At 40.6% G+C, this 18,123-nt stretch overlaps 1 protein-coding gene across 1 annotated transcript in view; it reads left to right on the top strand.

The window, feature by feature from the left end:
- The first annotated feature begins 1,281 nt into the window (after window positions 1-1,281).
- lamb1b (laminin, beta 1b) overlaps window positions 1,282-18,123 on the top strand; it is a 28,934-nt gene continuing 12,092 nt past the window's right edge. The window contains 20 exon segments of the mRNA XM_035675408.1: window positions 1,282-1,414; window positions 1,793-1,968; window positions 5,207-5,342; window positions 8,063-8,136; window positions 9,394-9,582; window positions 9,710-9,773; window positions 10,879-11,081; window positions 11,882-12,002; window positions 12,493-12,681; window positions 13,798-13,974; window positions 14,230-14,339; window positions 14,425-14,504; window positions 14,679-14,814; window positions 14,900-15,058; window positions 15,775-15,908; window positions 15,996-16,116; window positions 16,798-16,984; window positions 17,084-17,127; window positions 17,129-17,228; window positions 17,313-17,544. Of these exon segments, the coding sequence (XP_035531301.1) occupies window positions 1,381-1,414; window positions 1,793-1,968; window positions 5,207-5,342; window positions 8,063-8,136; window positions 9,394-9,582; window positions 9,710-9,773; window positions 10,879-11,081; window positions 11,882-12,002; window positions 12,493-12,681; window positions 13,798-13,974; window positions 14,230-14,339; window positions 14,425-14,504; window positions 14,679-14,814; window positions 14,900-15,058; window positions 15,775-15,908; window positions 15,996-16,116; window positions 16,798-16,984; window positions 17,084-17,127; window positions 17,129-17,228; window positions 17,313-17,544 (2,666 nt within the window). The 5' untranslated portion in view covers window positions 1,282-1,380.

Genomic DNA, 18,123 nt, shown 5'->3' with positions numbered 1-18,123 from the left:
ATGTTCACCAGCTTGTCACTAACTGTCTTTTGCAGTTTGGTGCAGGGTAGGTAGCGTTCAGAGGGTTTATCGGGGCCTTTTTTTCTGGAAACGGCTGCCTGTTGTTGCTGGAAATGAGGTTGATGAGAGCTGAAAACCAAAACACTGCTAAAAAAGCTCTGAAGGGCGGCGGGGGGGCAACTGCAGAGTTTGATTGTTTTTGCAGTTACCCCTTTCACATCACACATAGTGTTTTTATTGATTGTTAATATAAAAAATATTGATTAATGCAGCTTTATAGGGACAAGGCCCGTCATGGTAATTAAGTTATTGACTTATTGCGAGATACAAATGGGTGATAATTTAAGGGAAAAACCAACACAAACGCATAGTGTCCGGAAACCCCTCCATTCTCCGATTGGCAATCAGTTGATTCACATTCAATTGAATTATCATCCAACTATTCCCTCGTGTCCTATATTAAAAGCAAATGCATTCGGTTCATTCTGATTTTTCTTTTTATTTGTCACACATCTGTATTTGGACATGACTTTTATCGATTTTGCTGACCTCAATATTGCCCATTGTGTTTACATGCGTCTTTGTTTACATGAGAATGTCACCAACATTTTAGCCAATATGATGCTAGAAGAAACAGCAGGGGTTTCCCCACCATTATAAGACCTGGGAGCAGTGCCTAAGCGTTTCATAACAGCGCCTAAGCCACATGAACAGAAGCTATGAATCTATGCTGAGAGACAGCATTTTTTCATATTCCAATTACAGTTTCTGAATGTTCTTAAGGATTCAAAGTTCTTTGCTCTTTGAAAGGGTGTTCTTACATTATACACTCATTATATCAGTGGCATAAAATGGTCTTAAAATGAGAATAAAATTGTTTATCAATCATTTATGGGACAACATACTGTCGAATAAAAATCGTTATTGTGACAGGCCTAATAGGGACCTTTTTGTGGAGTTTTCGACCACTAGTAGCATTAGGGAATGACGTTTAGTTTTTATCTAGTGCTCGTACACGAGGACGCACAAGCATCTGCCATTTTCATGCTATTCCACTGACTGATGGCTGTATTTATATAGCGCTTTTACCCATTTACATACACACTCATGCACCGATGGCAGAGAGCTACCATGCAAGGTGCTGCTCTGACCATCAGGAGCAATTTGGGGTTCGGTGTCTTGCCGAAGGACACTTTGACATGTGGACAGGAGAAGCTGCCAACCCTGTGATCACCAGACGATCTGCTCTACCTGCTGAGCCACAGCTGCCCCAGAGCCACGTGCGCACACACACACACACTCATACACACACACTCTCTCTCAGCTGCAGGACCATAAACATCATTGATTAGACCTGCTGTCGATGCTCCGCACTTGGATATGTCGCTCATAATCCACATTATAACAACTTTGGGTGAGTTTTTGTGTTTTTATTTTGAAATGTTTTTTGTATCTTCTGTAGCTGCCAAATTGTTCCTTCGCAGGTCTCCAGCAACAACACATGTAATGAAAGCCACATGGAAACCATTATTCACTCCTTTATTCACATTTTCCTGCAAATTATATTGTTGTTTTTTTTAAATAAAAGATAAGAAAAGGGAAGGCTGCCGCAGGAAAGTTTGACAGCTAACTTTGCGCACACCCTACAGGGAGAATCCATGTGATTTTAATTTAAACTGGCCTGGCCTGAGAAGATTATCTGTTTATAACACAATCCGGTTCTGGCTGATCCAGGATCATGTTTTAGGACTTTGTGCGTCCTCTCACTGACAGCGGTGTTTCCTTCCTCCAGCAGCCCTGTGGTGTCCCGTCGGGGCACAGCTGCCAGAGTTTGGGGATGTCTGCACCGAAGGCAGCTGCTACCCGGCCACAGGTGACCTGCTGATCGGCCGGGCGCACAAGCTCACCGCCTCCTCCACCTGCGGCCTGAAGCAGCCGGAGCGCTTCTGCATCGTCGGACATCTGGAGGTAAGAAAAGAGCTGCTGCTGCCAACCTTACGCAACCAGCAGAAAACAAACTGTCTGAGATTGTTGGACAGTAAACTGAAAGAAAATTTGATTAAAACGCAGATTTTTGTGAAATTTGAAGATTGATAACACATCTCTGCTCTATATCTATAACTATTCTTTTATTGCTTTAGATCAAAGGTTTTTTGTGCATAATCTCCAGGATTTAAAGCTAATAAAAGTATTTTTTTTATCCATATGAATACGTGTCTCAAAAAGCATAAAAAAGCATAAAAGCATCTAAAGCATAAAATTCAAATAACATAAATGACTTAATTCTGGTGATTTATTTGTGTATCTGCTCCAGTTTTCCATGAACTTGAAAGGATGCTCTTATTGTTTTGATACAGTGGCACTGTCCAAACACAAATTACAAAGCACTTTACATGCAGAAAAAAGATTGAAAAGACAGAAAACAATATGTAGAACAAGCAAGAGAACAAATGAGTGCATATATTATTGCCAGTAGACCACATTTTTCCTCCGATGGGATGAAAAAAACCTCCATTACACACATACACTACATGCATTCCTTCACACATACTGTAGGAAATGCATCAGATGTCATTATAAGGCAGAGAAAGACTCTAATTGAGCAAAACATTATAAAACAGTTGCATGTGATTAGATTTGAAAGGCATCAAAGAAATAAAAATGTAAGAATGATGATGAGATGAGACTTTAACCAACATTAATCAACTGCTGCAACATTTCAAATTGAGATTTTAATTTAAAATAATGTAAGACGTTTCTGTCCACACTCATTACACGTCTGAAAACAACTCATTTGTACTACCTTTATTTGTTTAGATGTACATCTGTATACGTTTCCTGATGTAATTATGAGCTTTGTGTATAAACATATTGAGAACTGCTGAGAAACTGGAGTGAAATAATGTTTTTAATTAATTATATATTAATAATATCAGCCAGGCTGGAGACATAACAATGCATAATAATGACCCTCTTTGCCAAGAGCACAGTATTTGGAACAAAGCCTAAATCATGTAAGAAATTATTTGTTTGTTGAGGAATTTGTTGTCACTTGGTTGGAATAATTAACAGAAAGTGGGTCAGTTCGCTCGTCTTTGCAGAATTCATTAAAGTGATATAAAATTTAGAAGTACTCCCGGCCTCGTACGTGTCATTTTTATGGCAGTAACTTATTGCTTGTGAATTCTTGGTCGGTTGATGTTTCCCTCATTATGTTTAAGAGTCCATCAAGCGGACATTGGTATGATTATAGTGAAAGCTGATTTAAAACATGATGAAAATCAACTTTATGTTACTAAGCTGCAACTAATTATTATTCTTTTGTTCATAATTGACTTTAAAATGTCACAAAATGAATCATTAATTCCCAAAACCCAATGTGACATCTTCAAATTCTTGTTTTTGTCTGATCAACAGTCCAAAGACCCTAAAGCTGTGTAGTTTATTGACTACTAAAATAAAGAAATTGAGCAAAATCCTCACATTTAAGAAGCTTTTTTTGGCATTTTTCCTTTAAAGAATAACTTATAACTTATAACTTATAACTTTAGTTTAGATTAACTGTCTCTCAGTCAGCTTTAACCAACTGACAGATACTTTCAGCTCCTCAGATAACATTGTGTGCGTGTGTGACAGCACGCACATGTACAGTGTCTGCTCGCCGTCTTGTCGAGTGGGAGTTCAGACATTCCTCTCCACAATAAACGCGCTGTGTGTGTCTGACAATCCCTTCCCTGTGTGCATGTGGTCCGGGGGCGAGGTAGGGGGATATTCTCCCATTATCAAACACCCTTCGGCGAGTTCGCTGTGTGAATGGTGTCCTTATGACACACTGTGGGGCCTCTCGGAGCTTCCTGAGGATGAGCACAGCACTCAAGTATGAGCTGCAGATGAGGAGGAGGAAGTGAGCCTCAAGTAGCAGACATTTTTCTACCAAACTCTGCTAAGTGGAACCACTTAGGCAGACTCTGCTCGTATTTCAACACAGACATAGTTGGCAGGGGCTCGGTGAAATTGAGAAACTCCTGTTGTTTGTTCACACGCTGCAATACTGTGAGATTTAAGAGTGTGTGTACATGTGTGTGAACCAGAGTATATATTGCGTGCATGCCAAACCATCTGGCGTGCAGGCGAGGCCCCCGCTGCTGACAAACATAGTAAATACATTATTAAACAGACACAGCACAGACGTAGACATGCTGGCAACATGATATATACTATACATTGTTAATGTGGACATTTTAAAAACCCATATGTGATTAATCCATGGCCATTAATCTGCTGCTATAACCTCTTCTGGGAAGGATTTCCTCAATAGTTTGGAAACTGGCTGCAGAGATTTTTTTCCCATTTAGCCACATTAGTGAGGTCCAGCACTGATTTTGGTGTAATGAGGTCTGGCTGACAGTTAGTATTCCACTTCTCTTCTTTGGTTGTTTTAATTTTTCTGATGCGTGACGAGGCTGTTTAAACACTCAGGACTTCACATGCCCTTATTATGTGATATTTTATTCACTTTATGTCTTAAATAATAATGTAATCTTTAAAAATATTAACAAAATTAAGTTTTCTTCATAAAAAATTAATTAAATGCTACCATATGGGCATACTCTATATTTAAAAACATTTCTACACCCCTTACAATCAAGAAGGCCTAGCGCCCCCGGTGAAGCTTTGGCGACCACTAATGGGAATCGGGACCCCCAGTTTCAAGGGGCCAAACAATTGTCACTTAATTACTATTAGGCTGGAAAAACATTAGCGCATGAATCAATTAGTGGATCAACAGAAAATTCAAACAATCCCAGTTTTTGCTGCCTTTCTTTGCCTTCTATGATAATGACAAGCAATATGAAGATGTCACCTTGGGCTCTGGGAAATATAAATAAAATAATCATTATTCATAGCCCTAATTGGCATGCAGTTAGTTATCTTACAAATGTAGATTCATACATTAGACTGTCAGACAGAGCTTAATTCATCAAAAAGTCTTTGCCTTTAAAGGATTCCTTGGAACTACTATCTCCTGAAGAAGTCAATATGAAAACTGTTGATATCCTGTTTCATGGATTAATCAGGCAGTGGTATCTTAGAAAGAAATCCCAGACATATCACCTGGGTTCACTTGGGAGGTTATAGAGAATATATAGAAAATGTTTTTGTAATATGGGTGAAGTGACCCTCTGCTGTGCTTTCTGTCCATCAGGAGGAGAAGAAATGTTTTGTGTGCGACTCCAGGGAGATGTACGACGAGGACGTCAACCACGGCAGCCACACCATCGAGAACGTGGTCACCACCTTCGCCCACAACCGCCTCAAGACCTGGTGGCAGTCGGAGAACGGTGAGAGCCAGAAAAACACACAACGAGAAAGAAAAACAAAGTGTTTGTTCTTGAAAGAAAGAGAGAATTCCCGTTCGTTACTGGTTTGTAATCAATGAAGAGCAGCACAGCGTGTGAGCTCTCACTGACACTGTTCTCATGGGAACTTGGCTCAGTAATGACTAGACAGGAGGAGATCACAGAGACTCTCGCTGCAGCCAATCACAGCAGGCCTGTGTGTGTGTGGGGGGGGGCTTACAGGTGTGCTGAGGAGAACAGGTGTGCGGATAGTAAACAGATGTGTGTCATCGCTTGAACACACACAGCCTTTTAAAGTGGTAAAAAAGGGAAGTGTATAATGAGACAGTGGGAGTTCAGAGGAATCTGCAGTGAGAATGAGAAACAGTAGATGCACCTTGAAACCAGGTGTATGTAAGTATGAGCAGAAAACTCTCCAGAAAGTAAAATATGAATAAGATGATTTATTCTTTCCATACGAGACTCACTGCATTAGGAGATGTTTTACTCATCTAAGTTGAATTTGGATGTCATTTACCTTTTTTTTCCTTTTTAATTTTCTTCTGATTTCATTGATCCACAAGAAAATTACACATGCACTTATCCGCTGATTAATGGCACTTTTTTTTTTGCATGAAAACTCAGAGAAGCCAACCATTTAGGAGATGCTAGTGCGAGTTCAATTGCAAGCTGATTTAAATAGAACAAACCCAGTTATCGCCAAAATTATTTACACAAAATAAATATATGCACTTAGATGCAGTCCACATGTAGCTCAGTATGTTTCCAAATATGTAAAAAGAAATTCGTATTTGGATTTTATAGACCAGCAGCCCAAATAAAAAAAGACTTTTAAAGACTAAAACTTTAAAAACCAGTGTATGAAATGCTTTTTTGTTGTTGTTATATTTGGGTTTATTTGGTGTACTTTGTATTCAAACCAAGAAAGCAGTTATATTCAGATGTAAACCAACATTAAATGAATGGGCAAACAGATTAATTATCTCAGCAGAAGAGCATCAATCACAGCTGTATACAAGGGAATAACAATATGGCGTAAAGACGACTCTTAAAAATAGATTCAGTTAATGGTTTTCGGCAAACTGCAGGGGTAGAAACTAAAAAGAGAACAGATACGTGTTTGTTTAAAGGTCACTTGTTTTGCCTGTTTCAACACTCAATTGAACACTGATGCTAGAAACGCTGCCTGATTTACATGACCTAAAAATTGGGGGACAGTCACCATCACAACATCCTAAATTTGAACCCTGAATGAAATCGCATTACAGTCAGTCCCTCTACATACTCTGCCCTCATTCATGCTGCACACATGGACACACTGTTCCTTCACAAGTGGTGGGAATCTGTTAAAGGCGTGAGTCATGGAGGGAGCGGCGGCCAGCAATGCAGATGGCTTTGGAAACTAGCAGGAAGCTGCAGACATACAATGGCTTTGCTTGGGATTTCCTAATTCCCTCGCAGTAGTCCTCCAGTTCCATCTTGGCTTTCAAGCCACCAGCTGTATGGGGCCATTATTGTAGCAAAACTATTTACAAATGTGAGTGGAGAGTTGTGTAACTCGGTCTTAATCCGTGTGTGCGTAATCAAATTGGCAAAGGGTCTGTAAATACGTATTCAGAAGCCTTTTGACTTTGTGATGTGTAGAAAAAGCTATAAACATACATATTAATGACGGATTACATCAAGACAAGTCATCAGTTACAACTCAGGTGGGCCTTTCAGTTGTCTTTTTACATCCGACTTTTGCTACACTTCTGTGGGAAATAAGCAAATGTGTGTGACGATTTATCAGTCACTATACAGCCTACATACCACCAGTCGGCGCTAGCACCCAGTGAGTTTGAGCGTGACATTGCTGGGCCGGGTGTGTCCATCGTTTTTCCAACATACTTTAGATGAAACCAGGAAAATAGAAATATGCGGCACAGAATTGGATGAATTTCCTGTTTATTAGACCACAAATGAGACTTACTGTACAAAAACACAACGTTATGACTATTCGCTAATTTTGGTTAAAGAGAAAATACTCTCTGGTTTTCTCTCTGATGTCTTCTGAGTGCTCTCTGCCTGAACTCTTGGTGATTTGTTTCCTGCTGGACAGATAATGTTACTGAAGTGTGCAGCTAGTTTACTGTAGCTGAGTACTGTAGCTAGCTGAGCCCGAATAAACACAGGCAGGCAGAGACTGAACAGCTTTCAAGACCGCTGGAGACCAGTCTGATTACCATGCACGGCTAAGAAAGCTGTCATACCTACATTTACAAAGGGTAGCAGTTGAGTTTAATATATGTTTGACCTTATTTTTGGATACTACAGTGACTTCCTGTTTGCATAGTTGCTTTTGATTACACGCCTCTATAAATGTTTCCTAGCAACCAATTAACACATTACTAAATGAGCCATTTCTTAAGTTTTAATGGTGCAAAGGACTTTGCATGTAAACTTGGTGATGATTTTATAGTCTTAGCTGGTGCAACTCAATCCAGAACTGGAGCTTAGATTGATTAGATCCGTATGTGGGCACGGCTGGAAAGCCAGCTCGACTCTGGCTGCATAAACATGTGCAGAAAGAGTCTGTAAATATTTAAAAGAAAGTACGTGAGAGAGTCTGTCTGAGGTGTGTTCTTTATGAATGGAAATCAGTCAAGAAAGAGATTTAATTGTTAATATCCTGTCTGACTGTATTTCCCTTTTACCTGCAGGTGTCGAGAATGTGACCATTCAGCTGGACCTGGAGGCCGAGTTTCATTTCACACACCTTATCATGACCTTCAAGGTGCCTGTTCTCTCTCTCTCTCTCACACACACACACACATATATCATACAAATACTCCCATACTCATGGCACAGAGATAAACACAGCATCGGACAGCTGTGGTGGAGGAATGTGGGAAATCATTCCCGGTCTCTAGAGAACGGTGGGAAGAAAAGAAGGAGGGAGAGGAGGATGAGTTCGGAGCTGTGCAGTAAAAATCATTGCTGCCACATGGTCGGCCATGATAGTGGCCAGCTGGATTCACTGCCTTTCACTTACATTGTGACTCTGCATCATAGTCAAAACACACACCCATAGACCCACTTTCCATGTGTATCCCGTTCTGTTTTGGGACTGGGTGGCAGGAAAGATCAACACCTCTCTAACAGCCTCTCCACCCTTTCTGTAATGTCATTATTTCATATTCAAGTTCTGTTTATTATTACTGTATCCAAACCAAACATAGATTCTAGATGAAAAACTGCAGGGAAATATACTAAAACGTTGGAGGTTTGGTTTCCCAGATCACTTACATAGAAACTTGAGTGTGAAATGCTGATGCAAAGAGAGGAGCAATTTACTGGGATAAATGGGATGTTAATGAAGTGAAAAGGCCTAAAAAATATTTGGTTTTCATGACGCAGGAAAAGAAATGAACATCTGCGTGTTTAAGAAGATTAGCAGAGAACAGCCCTGCTTGCAATTATATTTTTGATGCTGTTATCAGTTATCCAGAGAAAACGAGCTTCATTATCACGAAAAAAAAACAAAAGGTAGTTTCCTCTTATTACTTATAATGTTCATCAGAGATCAGTAGTGCCATGCCAGCATGCATGGATGGAGTATTATAGATGTAGCATTGGTTCAAAATAATGGATAATGCATGAAGGAATGACATGCAACGTATCAGTTAACATTCATTTCCCAGGAAAAAGTACATGAAAAGAACCCGGACATTGCAGGGATCTTTGAGCTCATTTAACACATCTCGACATATTGATATATTTGATCAGTATTGCATCACATTGTCAGGAGATTAACAGCTTATTGAGTATTAGATGCCACTGCATTTTGGTTTCCCTGATCATTCACAGAGACTCAAACAAAGCATCAATAGTCTTCTGTTATTTTGACATCTGAGAATACAAGAAGATGCAGATTTTGCTGCAGAAAAACACTATGATTTAAAGCAATAATACTACTGTTATGTGTATTACTGACATTAGAAACCAGTTTCCGGTGATTTAGTGATCTCTCTCTGTCCCTCTCTGTCGACAGACGTTTCGTCCGGCTGCCATGGTGATTGAGCGATCGATGGACTTTGGGAAGATGTGGCAGGTTTATCGTTACTTTGCCTACGACTGCGAAGCATCCTTCCCCGGCGTGTCCTCTGGGCCATTGTTCAAAGTGGACGAAATCCTCTGCGACTCCCGTTACTCAGACATCGAACCATCCACCGAGGGAGAGGTGACTGTGACTCTGGTTCTTTCTGCAAATACTTACTTTTCTATTTATATTTATGAAGATTTTTTTATTGATACGAATGTCTGTACAAGGAAAATTTGCCTATTTTCTCCTATTTTCTGTCTTTTAGGTGATATTTCGGGTGCTGGACCCCGCCTTTAAGATTGAGGACCCCTACAGCCTGAGGATACAGAGTAAGCTAAGCCTAAATTTCCATTTTATTGGCAGCTTATTACAGGTTGCATGTGTTGTATAAGTTGTGAGTGGCTAAAGAGTAATTTAGCTGATTTATTTAATTTATATTTAAGTCTGAGGTAAAATCATCCAGTAATTCACAAGAAAAAAATTTAAGATTTTAGATAAATACTGTGTCATGTACAGTATAGTGGTGTAGTGCAGAATACTGTTAAACATCTAGTAATCAATCAATAATTAGCAGAGAAATATTTAACCCTTTATTTTACAGGTTTGTAGTCTACTAATTATATCCAAGAAGTTTTAAATAAAGTTTAGTTTTAATCATAAAGGAAATACGAATATCCCTGAAAGGAAAGCTTGATTTAAAATCAAATTAATATTAATTAATTTATTAATTCATGTTGAATTATATGCTTGCCAGTAGACATATTTTACATTTCTGTATGTTTTTCCCTGCTGGTTACACTAGCAATTAACTGAAATCTAATAATTGAAAAAAATGCCAAATTACGTAATTATTTCCAGTGAATTTACTAACAATTATACAGAAATGATGGACCTATACAAGAGAGAGGGCAGCTAGACAAAAGACTAAACAGTAACAGTGGCACCTGAACACATCCTAGGGGTTTAATTTGACCTGACCTCTGACCTCTCACCTCCCTGGTGTGAAAGATCCAGCGAACTCATCACAGTATTGAGATGATTTCTAGTAACTCATCTGCAGTCCAGGTAACAGCTACCTGGAGCAGAGTTGCAGGGGGGTCAGAGGTCAGACAGGAAGAGAACCACATGGAATTTCACACGTGGAAGCGACTCGGCTTTTGTACACTCACCTTCACCCAGACTGAGACGCACTCACACACACATGCAGAGGCTTCATGGTAGGTATGTGGTAAATGCTGTGGGTGTGTGAGGAACAGCAGCGGCGTCCCTCAGGTCTGAAAACTCTGCAAGAAACTTTAAAAAAAAATCTGTATAGCTTCACATAAGAGAGGTTTGCCTTGTAAAAACGACACTGAGCAAATCTCACAACCTTTACCTGCCTAAATAAAGTTGTAAGAAGATGTGAACGCTCTAATCTCCTGTGTGTGTGTGCAGACATGCTGAAGATCACTAACCTCCGGGTGAAGTTCATCAAGCTCCACACACTGGGCGACAACCTGCTCGACTCCCGCGACGAGGTGACAGAGAAGTACTACTACTCCCTCTATGATTTGGTCGTCCGCGGCAACTGCTTCTGCTACGGCCACGCGTCCGAGTGTGCCCCGATGGATGGAGCGCCGACTGGAGCCGAGGGCATGGTACGTCAAACACAAACACACAGAGAATAGAAAGCATGAAAGACTGAGTGATTTATTGATTTTTCATATTGATTTCATTTACCGGAAGCAAAACTTATAAGAATGACCAAAAATGAGAGTTGAATTGGGACTGAAACTTCATCCTTGACCTTGGAAACAGAAGTTGAATCAATCTTTTCCACTCAGTAGGCCTAGCTGTTCTGGAGCTTTTCCTCATCATCAGATATCAATATCAAGTATTTTATTGTCATCAACAGTTACAGTGAAGCAGTCGAAATGTTTAATTCTCAGGCTCCCTCCAACAATGCTCAAATAATATGTATAAAAATAAAATTATGCATCAGGTAAAAATTAGAGGCTAAGACATAAAATAGTGCAGAAGTTAAAATATAGGAATATAGTACAATATATATTTAAAAATATGTATAATACATCAAATAATTAAAAAACTAATATCTACAATTTCATGACAACTTGGTAACTCAATTTGCTGATGGAGCTTTCTAACATTTAATATTTAATAGTCTTTTACTGCAAATCACCCTCTCAAAAAGCTTCTTAATGGACATTTGAGTAGAGAGTATTTTGGTGCACAAGCTGTTCCCAAAGCTCCAAGGATTAACTTCCATACCAAAAGACTGTCTGAGTGTTTTATATGTGGCTTATTGAGACTAAAAAGAAAAGATTCAGAGAGTTTTCTTGACCTTTATGAAGCTTTGGTGTGTTGGACTGTTAGATCTCAATCCTACAGTACATGTGGCTGGTATTGGTGGTAATTTAATTTGTGTGTGTGTGTGTAGGTCCATGGCCGCTGTGTATGTAACCACAACACCGAGGGACTGAACTGTGAGCGCTGTCAAGACTTTTACCATGATTTGCCTTGGAGACCTGCAGAGGGACGAAACACCCACGCCTGCAAGAGTAAGAACACAAAGATTAATGCACGAAAAGTTCACTTCACTTTCTGTCTTTTGTTCTATTCACATTTCGGGAGAAGACGCTTATTCACATTCTTTGTTTCATAAGTTGATACCACTGTCATACACACAACTATCTTTTTATAACCGTCTTTTAGATAACATGTTGACACTAACAAAGGGCTTCACATACATAACACTAGACATGCAATGGTTAGCTGATTCATTGATTAGTCAATCTGCAACTATTTTGATAATTGTTAAATCATTTAATGTCATTTATCAAGCACAGATACCAAACATTCCTCTGTGTCAGCTGCTCAAATATGAGCATTTGCTATGAATCACAAAATAACAACAACAATACAGACATCTGGGAAACTTTAATCACCATTTTATAACATTTTTTAACATTTTATACACGATTAATTAACATAAGATAATTAAAATAATACTTAATTGCAAAAAACCCTCTTTGTCCCCTTCTTTCCCAGAGTGCGAGTGCAACCACCACGCCACGTCCTGTCACTTCGACCTCGCCATGTACATGACCACCGGCAACATGAGCGGAGGCGTGTGCGACGACTGTCAACACAACACGGTGGGCCGACAGTGCGAGCAGTGCGGACCCTTCTACTACCAGCACCCGAACCGAGACCTGAGGGACCCCAACGTCTGCGAGCGTAAGTCACCTCTACGTAACCTCTGACCCCACTGAGTGCTTCTCCACCGCGTCTCTCTCTACTCATTACACAAACTTGTCTGTTAAGAAGCACGTTGGTGTTTCTTTTCAGACGAGCACCATCTGGAGCTGTACTGTGTTTGCCTTTGAAGTGAAAAGCAGAAAGTAGACATGATTGTAATTACCTGTTAACTACAGGGTACAAGTGGAAGTAATGCTGTAAAAAATTGAAACACAGCCTCCCCCTGCTCTCTTTTTCTCTTGTCTTTTAAATTACACGCCGCTTTTGCAGAGAGGCTTTTTTCCTTCTCTTGTCCATTCTCACGTGTGAATATCTTCCTGGACCTGTAATGTTATTAGAAGATAAGCTGATGATGTTATTTCATGTCTTTAGTTTCTGAACATCACGTAAGGAAAGTAGAGAGAGTAGATGGAGTGAATGAGGACAGATTAATCAGTTTTTCTTGGCTGAAAGGGCAAAATATTTCAACATTTACTGACCAGACAGTGAAATTTGTTTGTGTATATTTGTGATCCCCAAGAGTTTTTGTTGACACTGTAGACCTTTCTTTTATTACTTCACCATCAGGCTAACTTATTCTACTTTTATGTAACAAATATGAGAATCTACTGGGCAGATTTCCATTACTCTTACGTACATTTTTATTTAGTAAAAACAAAAAAACAAATATGGATAAAAGCATGACTACCATGTGGGATAAATTGTAGTTTTTACTCCTCAGATATCCTTGTTGTTTGCAGCAAAGTGGATCAATTTCTCCTTACTTCTGTGGAAAGTCTCCACTATTCCTCAGGGAAATTTTAATTTTTAATCACATATATTTACCTCATGTCACATCTGCTCATTCACTCATTTATATACCAGTTTTAGCCAGACAACCAGTAAAATTTCCACAGATAATGCTACAGGTTAGTTTATTACTACACTTTCTGTTGTCAAAACTACATTTTCTTGTTGTCCTCAGAGATTTCATGACCTAAAATGCATCCCTAGGTTAAATAAACATACAGAATACATATTATCACATGACCATCAGATGTACGAATCACGTGTGTCCACTCAATCTCATTATTGTCATTCTTTATTTCTCTACAGCATGTAACTGTGACCCCACCGGGTCTCTGGAGGGCGGACTGTGTGACCCGCGTACCGATGTGTTAGCCGGGCTGATCTCAGGCCAGTGTCGCTGCAAAGCCAACGTGGAGGGCGAGCGCTGCGACAACTGCAGACAGGGACACTACGGACTGGGACAGGGGCCTCACGGCTGCCTGCGTAAGTCTCAATTAGTTAGACTGCATTTATTCCATTAGAAATAATGTATATATTACAATCCATTAATTATCCCCTTAAAATCCCAGTAAAAATATGTTGTTTTCATCATTATTAATGTGTAAATTAACTGAATTTTAAGGTGGGATTTGGTCAGAAATAGTGCTTAAACTGTATGCACAGTGTGGATATACTACAGTCAGACAGACTGACGCAGTTGAATCTTTTGCTTCATTGTTTCGTTGTGTGTTTTGGCAGCGTGTATTTGTAACCCGCTGGGCACTCTGCCTGGAGGAAACTGTGATTCAGAGACAGGAAGTTGCTTCTGCAAGCGCCTTGTTGACGGACATAACTGCGATCAGTGTCAGGTACGGATCTAAAAAGACTGCCAGACTCAATATATATGTGTGTGTGCAAGTGTGTATGAACAAACCTCCTTTCTTTTCCCTGTAGCCGCAACACTGGGGTCTGTCCAATGACATGGACGGCTGCAGGCCATGTGACTGCGACCAGGGTGGGGCAGTCAACAATAAGTATGACCTCTTTTATTAATTAATTAACATCACAAGGTGTATTATGTTTATTAAAGACACTTTTTAAACTTTTTAAACACACAGAATAGAAATGGTAGAAGTGGTTTTATACATAAAATAAAACAACATGGAGAAACATAGGTACTAACAACCTCCATTTTTCTCTCTCTACAGCTGTGACCCTCTCTCAGGACAGTGTGTGTGCAGGGAGCACATGTTTGGACGTCGCTGCGATCAGGTCGAGTCCGGCTTCTACTTCATCGCTCTGGACCACTACACCTACGAGGCGGAGGACGCCAAGCACGGACCTGTGAGTGTGTTTCCTATCCCATCTGTTTAGGGCTGCTTTTACCCAGGTCTGTACAGCTTTGTTGATCTCCTTCTCTCTCTGTCAGGGTGTGACGCTGGTACCGAGGCCTTATCCTCTGGATCGCAGTCCTACTTGGACTGGTATGGGCTTTGTTAACGTGCCAGAAGGAGCCTACTTAGAGTTCACAATCAACAACATCCCCGAGTCCATGGACTATGACATGCTTATTCGCTATGAGCCGCAGGTAAAACATGCACACAGGCATAAATATAATAAAGGCCACTTATAACATGTATGTCTAGTTGTTCCTTGAGAAGTAGTTTGGAAATGTGTGCTATAAAATAAGAGTCAGAGCTTGAGGGATGGAGGTACCCAGTGAGTTGAAACTCAATAGGGAGGCTCCATGTACCTTCCGTTATTTACCTAATGTGAGAAAGAGAACAGAAAAAAAGGCTTTTTGTTTTGCTCTATACTCAATATAGAATATATTCATCAAGAATGTTCAATGATTTCTTAAAATCTTAAGGCTGTAGTAGACTCTTTAGTGTCCCCAGCATTTGTTACTTCTCCATCAGGGCCTTACAGTAGCTTCCACTGAGGACACAGAGGTTATGTCCTTGTTTTTTTGGGGACTATTGAGTGTTTACCTTCTACAATTACACACGTTACACAATTGTTTGACTTGACTTCTTTTTACGCCACAAAAAAAGAATTTGGACCACCATATTTACCGAAAAATCTAACATATAGAGGGTTTATTTTAAAAGCTGACACATGATAATGTGGTTTTCTGTCCATATTCTTAAGTTAAATGTGTATCTTCTGCAGGTCTGGGTAGTAAAATGTTAGCATCTCGCTATTTTAACACAGATAACTGATGTTTAATGATTGATTAATGTTAATATAGTTTTAGGAATAATTAACCTATATATATATGTGTGTGTCTGTATATGTTGGCAGCTGCCCGAGCAGTGGGAGCAGGTAAACATCCGAGTGCAGCGTCCCGTCTTCAACCCTCCAAACTACTCCAGTCACTGCAGCAACTCCATCCAGAGTGGAGACGAGCAGTCCATCTCTCTTCCACCTGGATCCAGGTAAAGCTCTAAAGCTTACTTCACTGTGTCTCTCTAGCAGCACATTCACTACACGCTTTCACTGACTGACTCTGTGCTGCGTTTCAGACACGTGTTGCTGGTGAGGCCGATGTGTTTCGAGGAAGGACTGAACTACACGATCCGACTCAGTCTGCCTCTCTACTCGTCAGACAGTAACGTCCAGAGCCCGTACACACTCATCGACTCTGTACGTTTATTCATTTATACATTCCTTAACCCACAACTCCTCTTAAAGGAGCTGTCCCACAGAAATATTGTCCTCCTTAACTGTCAAAGAGATGAGTCTAAAGTCATCCCTGTACCCTTTGTAGATTGGTGGCTCCATGCTAATACTTTACTCTGTCGTTACATCTCATAAGGACTATTTCTTCTGTCAATGTAGTGATTAGTTCCTTTGTTTCAGAGACATCATGTCAGTTTGGTACAGCAAATGGCTTGAAATACTACCATGAGGCTCAGTAGCCAGCTCCTAATGAAGAGAAGCCTGCCAGAGGTGTGAAATGTGTGTGTAATGAGAAACAACAATCGGCACCATAGTTGCCAGAATGATTTAAACGGTTAGATTTATTAACAGGCTTCTACAAAGAAAAAGCTTTAGCTTCAGCGTCCCATTAGCCTAACAGACGACAGAATTTTAAGCTTGATGATTGGAAGTTTCTTAATATTTAAGCTTAGAAACAAGCTTGAGTTCTGTGTCCATCCAAGCCTTTTAAAGTGCTACAGCTGCCAGTCCCATTAAATGGTCTGTGGACAAAAGTATTTAATTTGGCTCCCTGAAACATTTCAAATAACTCCTGTGTTTTTATTATGGCTTCCATTCCTCTGTCCTCCCCCTATCCTCATCCTCCTTCTCTTCCTCTCTATATAGTTGGTGCTAATACCCAGGGTCAGGGAGCTGGACATGTTCCATGGGATCGAAGGTGATGGGGCGTGGGACACGTTCCAGCGCTACCGATGTCTGGAGAGCAGTCAGAGCGTTGTCAAAAGCCCCATGACCGACATTTGTAACGACTACATCTTCAGCGTCTCCGCTCTGCTGCACAAAGGAGCCATGGGTACATATGAGATTGTGTATAAAATGTGAGAAAATCTGGTAAAATCCCAAGACAGGATGAGAAGTTTTAACTAATCCTCTGTCTTGTCTTATCTCCCAGCATGTCAGTGTGACCCTCAGGGTTCACTCAGCGCTGTGTGTGAGTCCCAGTGGAGGTGAGTCCCAGTGTCGACCCAGCGTTGTCGGCAGGAACTGTGACCACTGCGCTCCAGCGACGTTCCTGTTTAGCCCCTCCGGCTGCAGACGTAAGTGCTGGGGGAATGATTGTGTAGTTTTACCCGTATTCAACCCAGTTACAAAAAGTGTAACGGTTCAAATCTCGTCCTCAGCTTGTGAGTGTGACCTTCGAGGTTCGGTGAGCGCCTTCTGCCATGAGTCGACGGGCCAGTGTGAGTGTGTCTCGGGGGCCTCGGGGCGCCAGTGTTCCCACTGCCTGCCGGGCTTCTGGGGCTTCCCTCACTGCAGACCCTGCCATTGTAACGGCCACAGCGAGTACTGCCACCCTCAGACTGGAGAGTGTCAGGGCTGCAGAGACTTCACCTCTGGACACCACTGTGAGAGGTACAGCCTGGAAATGTGATCAGTGGATTTAGATGTTAGACTATATCTGCTGTTTGGTGATTGGAGCAGGTGCTTATCTGGATATACTATGTCAGAGGGCAACCAGATTAACCTTTTTAGTATTGAAGATGCTTCATTTCTCACATTTCAAGGCTTAAAATGTGTGCTTAAGACTTAAACTGCTCTTTCAGTTGTCTTTGATTGTAGCCTCAGGAGAGAAACAGGGTCAGCTCATTAATCGTAGGTTGGTGGTTCAGTCCCGGGCTCCATGTCAAAATGATCTTTGAGCAAAACATAAACCCCAAATACGGTCTGGAAGTATTTTGGGGTTTAGGTGTTTTGCAAGCTTCTGAAAGAGTCTGAAAAATGCCACATAAAAACAAATTATCTCAACAACCACTGGCCAGATTACCACAAACACGAGCTGTGTATATTCATTCATACATTACGAAACCAGAAGAGTTTTTTGTGTATTCATTGTCACTTCACATTGTGTGTGAAGATGATCTCAAATGTGATGTTATCTGGCCAAAATGTCCAGTTGGACACAAGAAATATCCAAATCTAATCAGCAGAATG

The sequence above is a fragment of the Morone saxatilis genome, unplaced genomic scaffold, assembly GCF_004916995.1.
Source record: "Morone saxatilis isolate NCDOM2014 unplaced genomic scaffold, NCSU_SB_2.0 Contig10, whole genome shotgun sequence".
NCBI lineage: Eukaryota > Metazoa > Chordata > Actinopteri > Moronidae > Morone > Morone saxatilis.
This window is presented reverse-complemented; position numbering and strand designations above follow the sequence as displayed.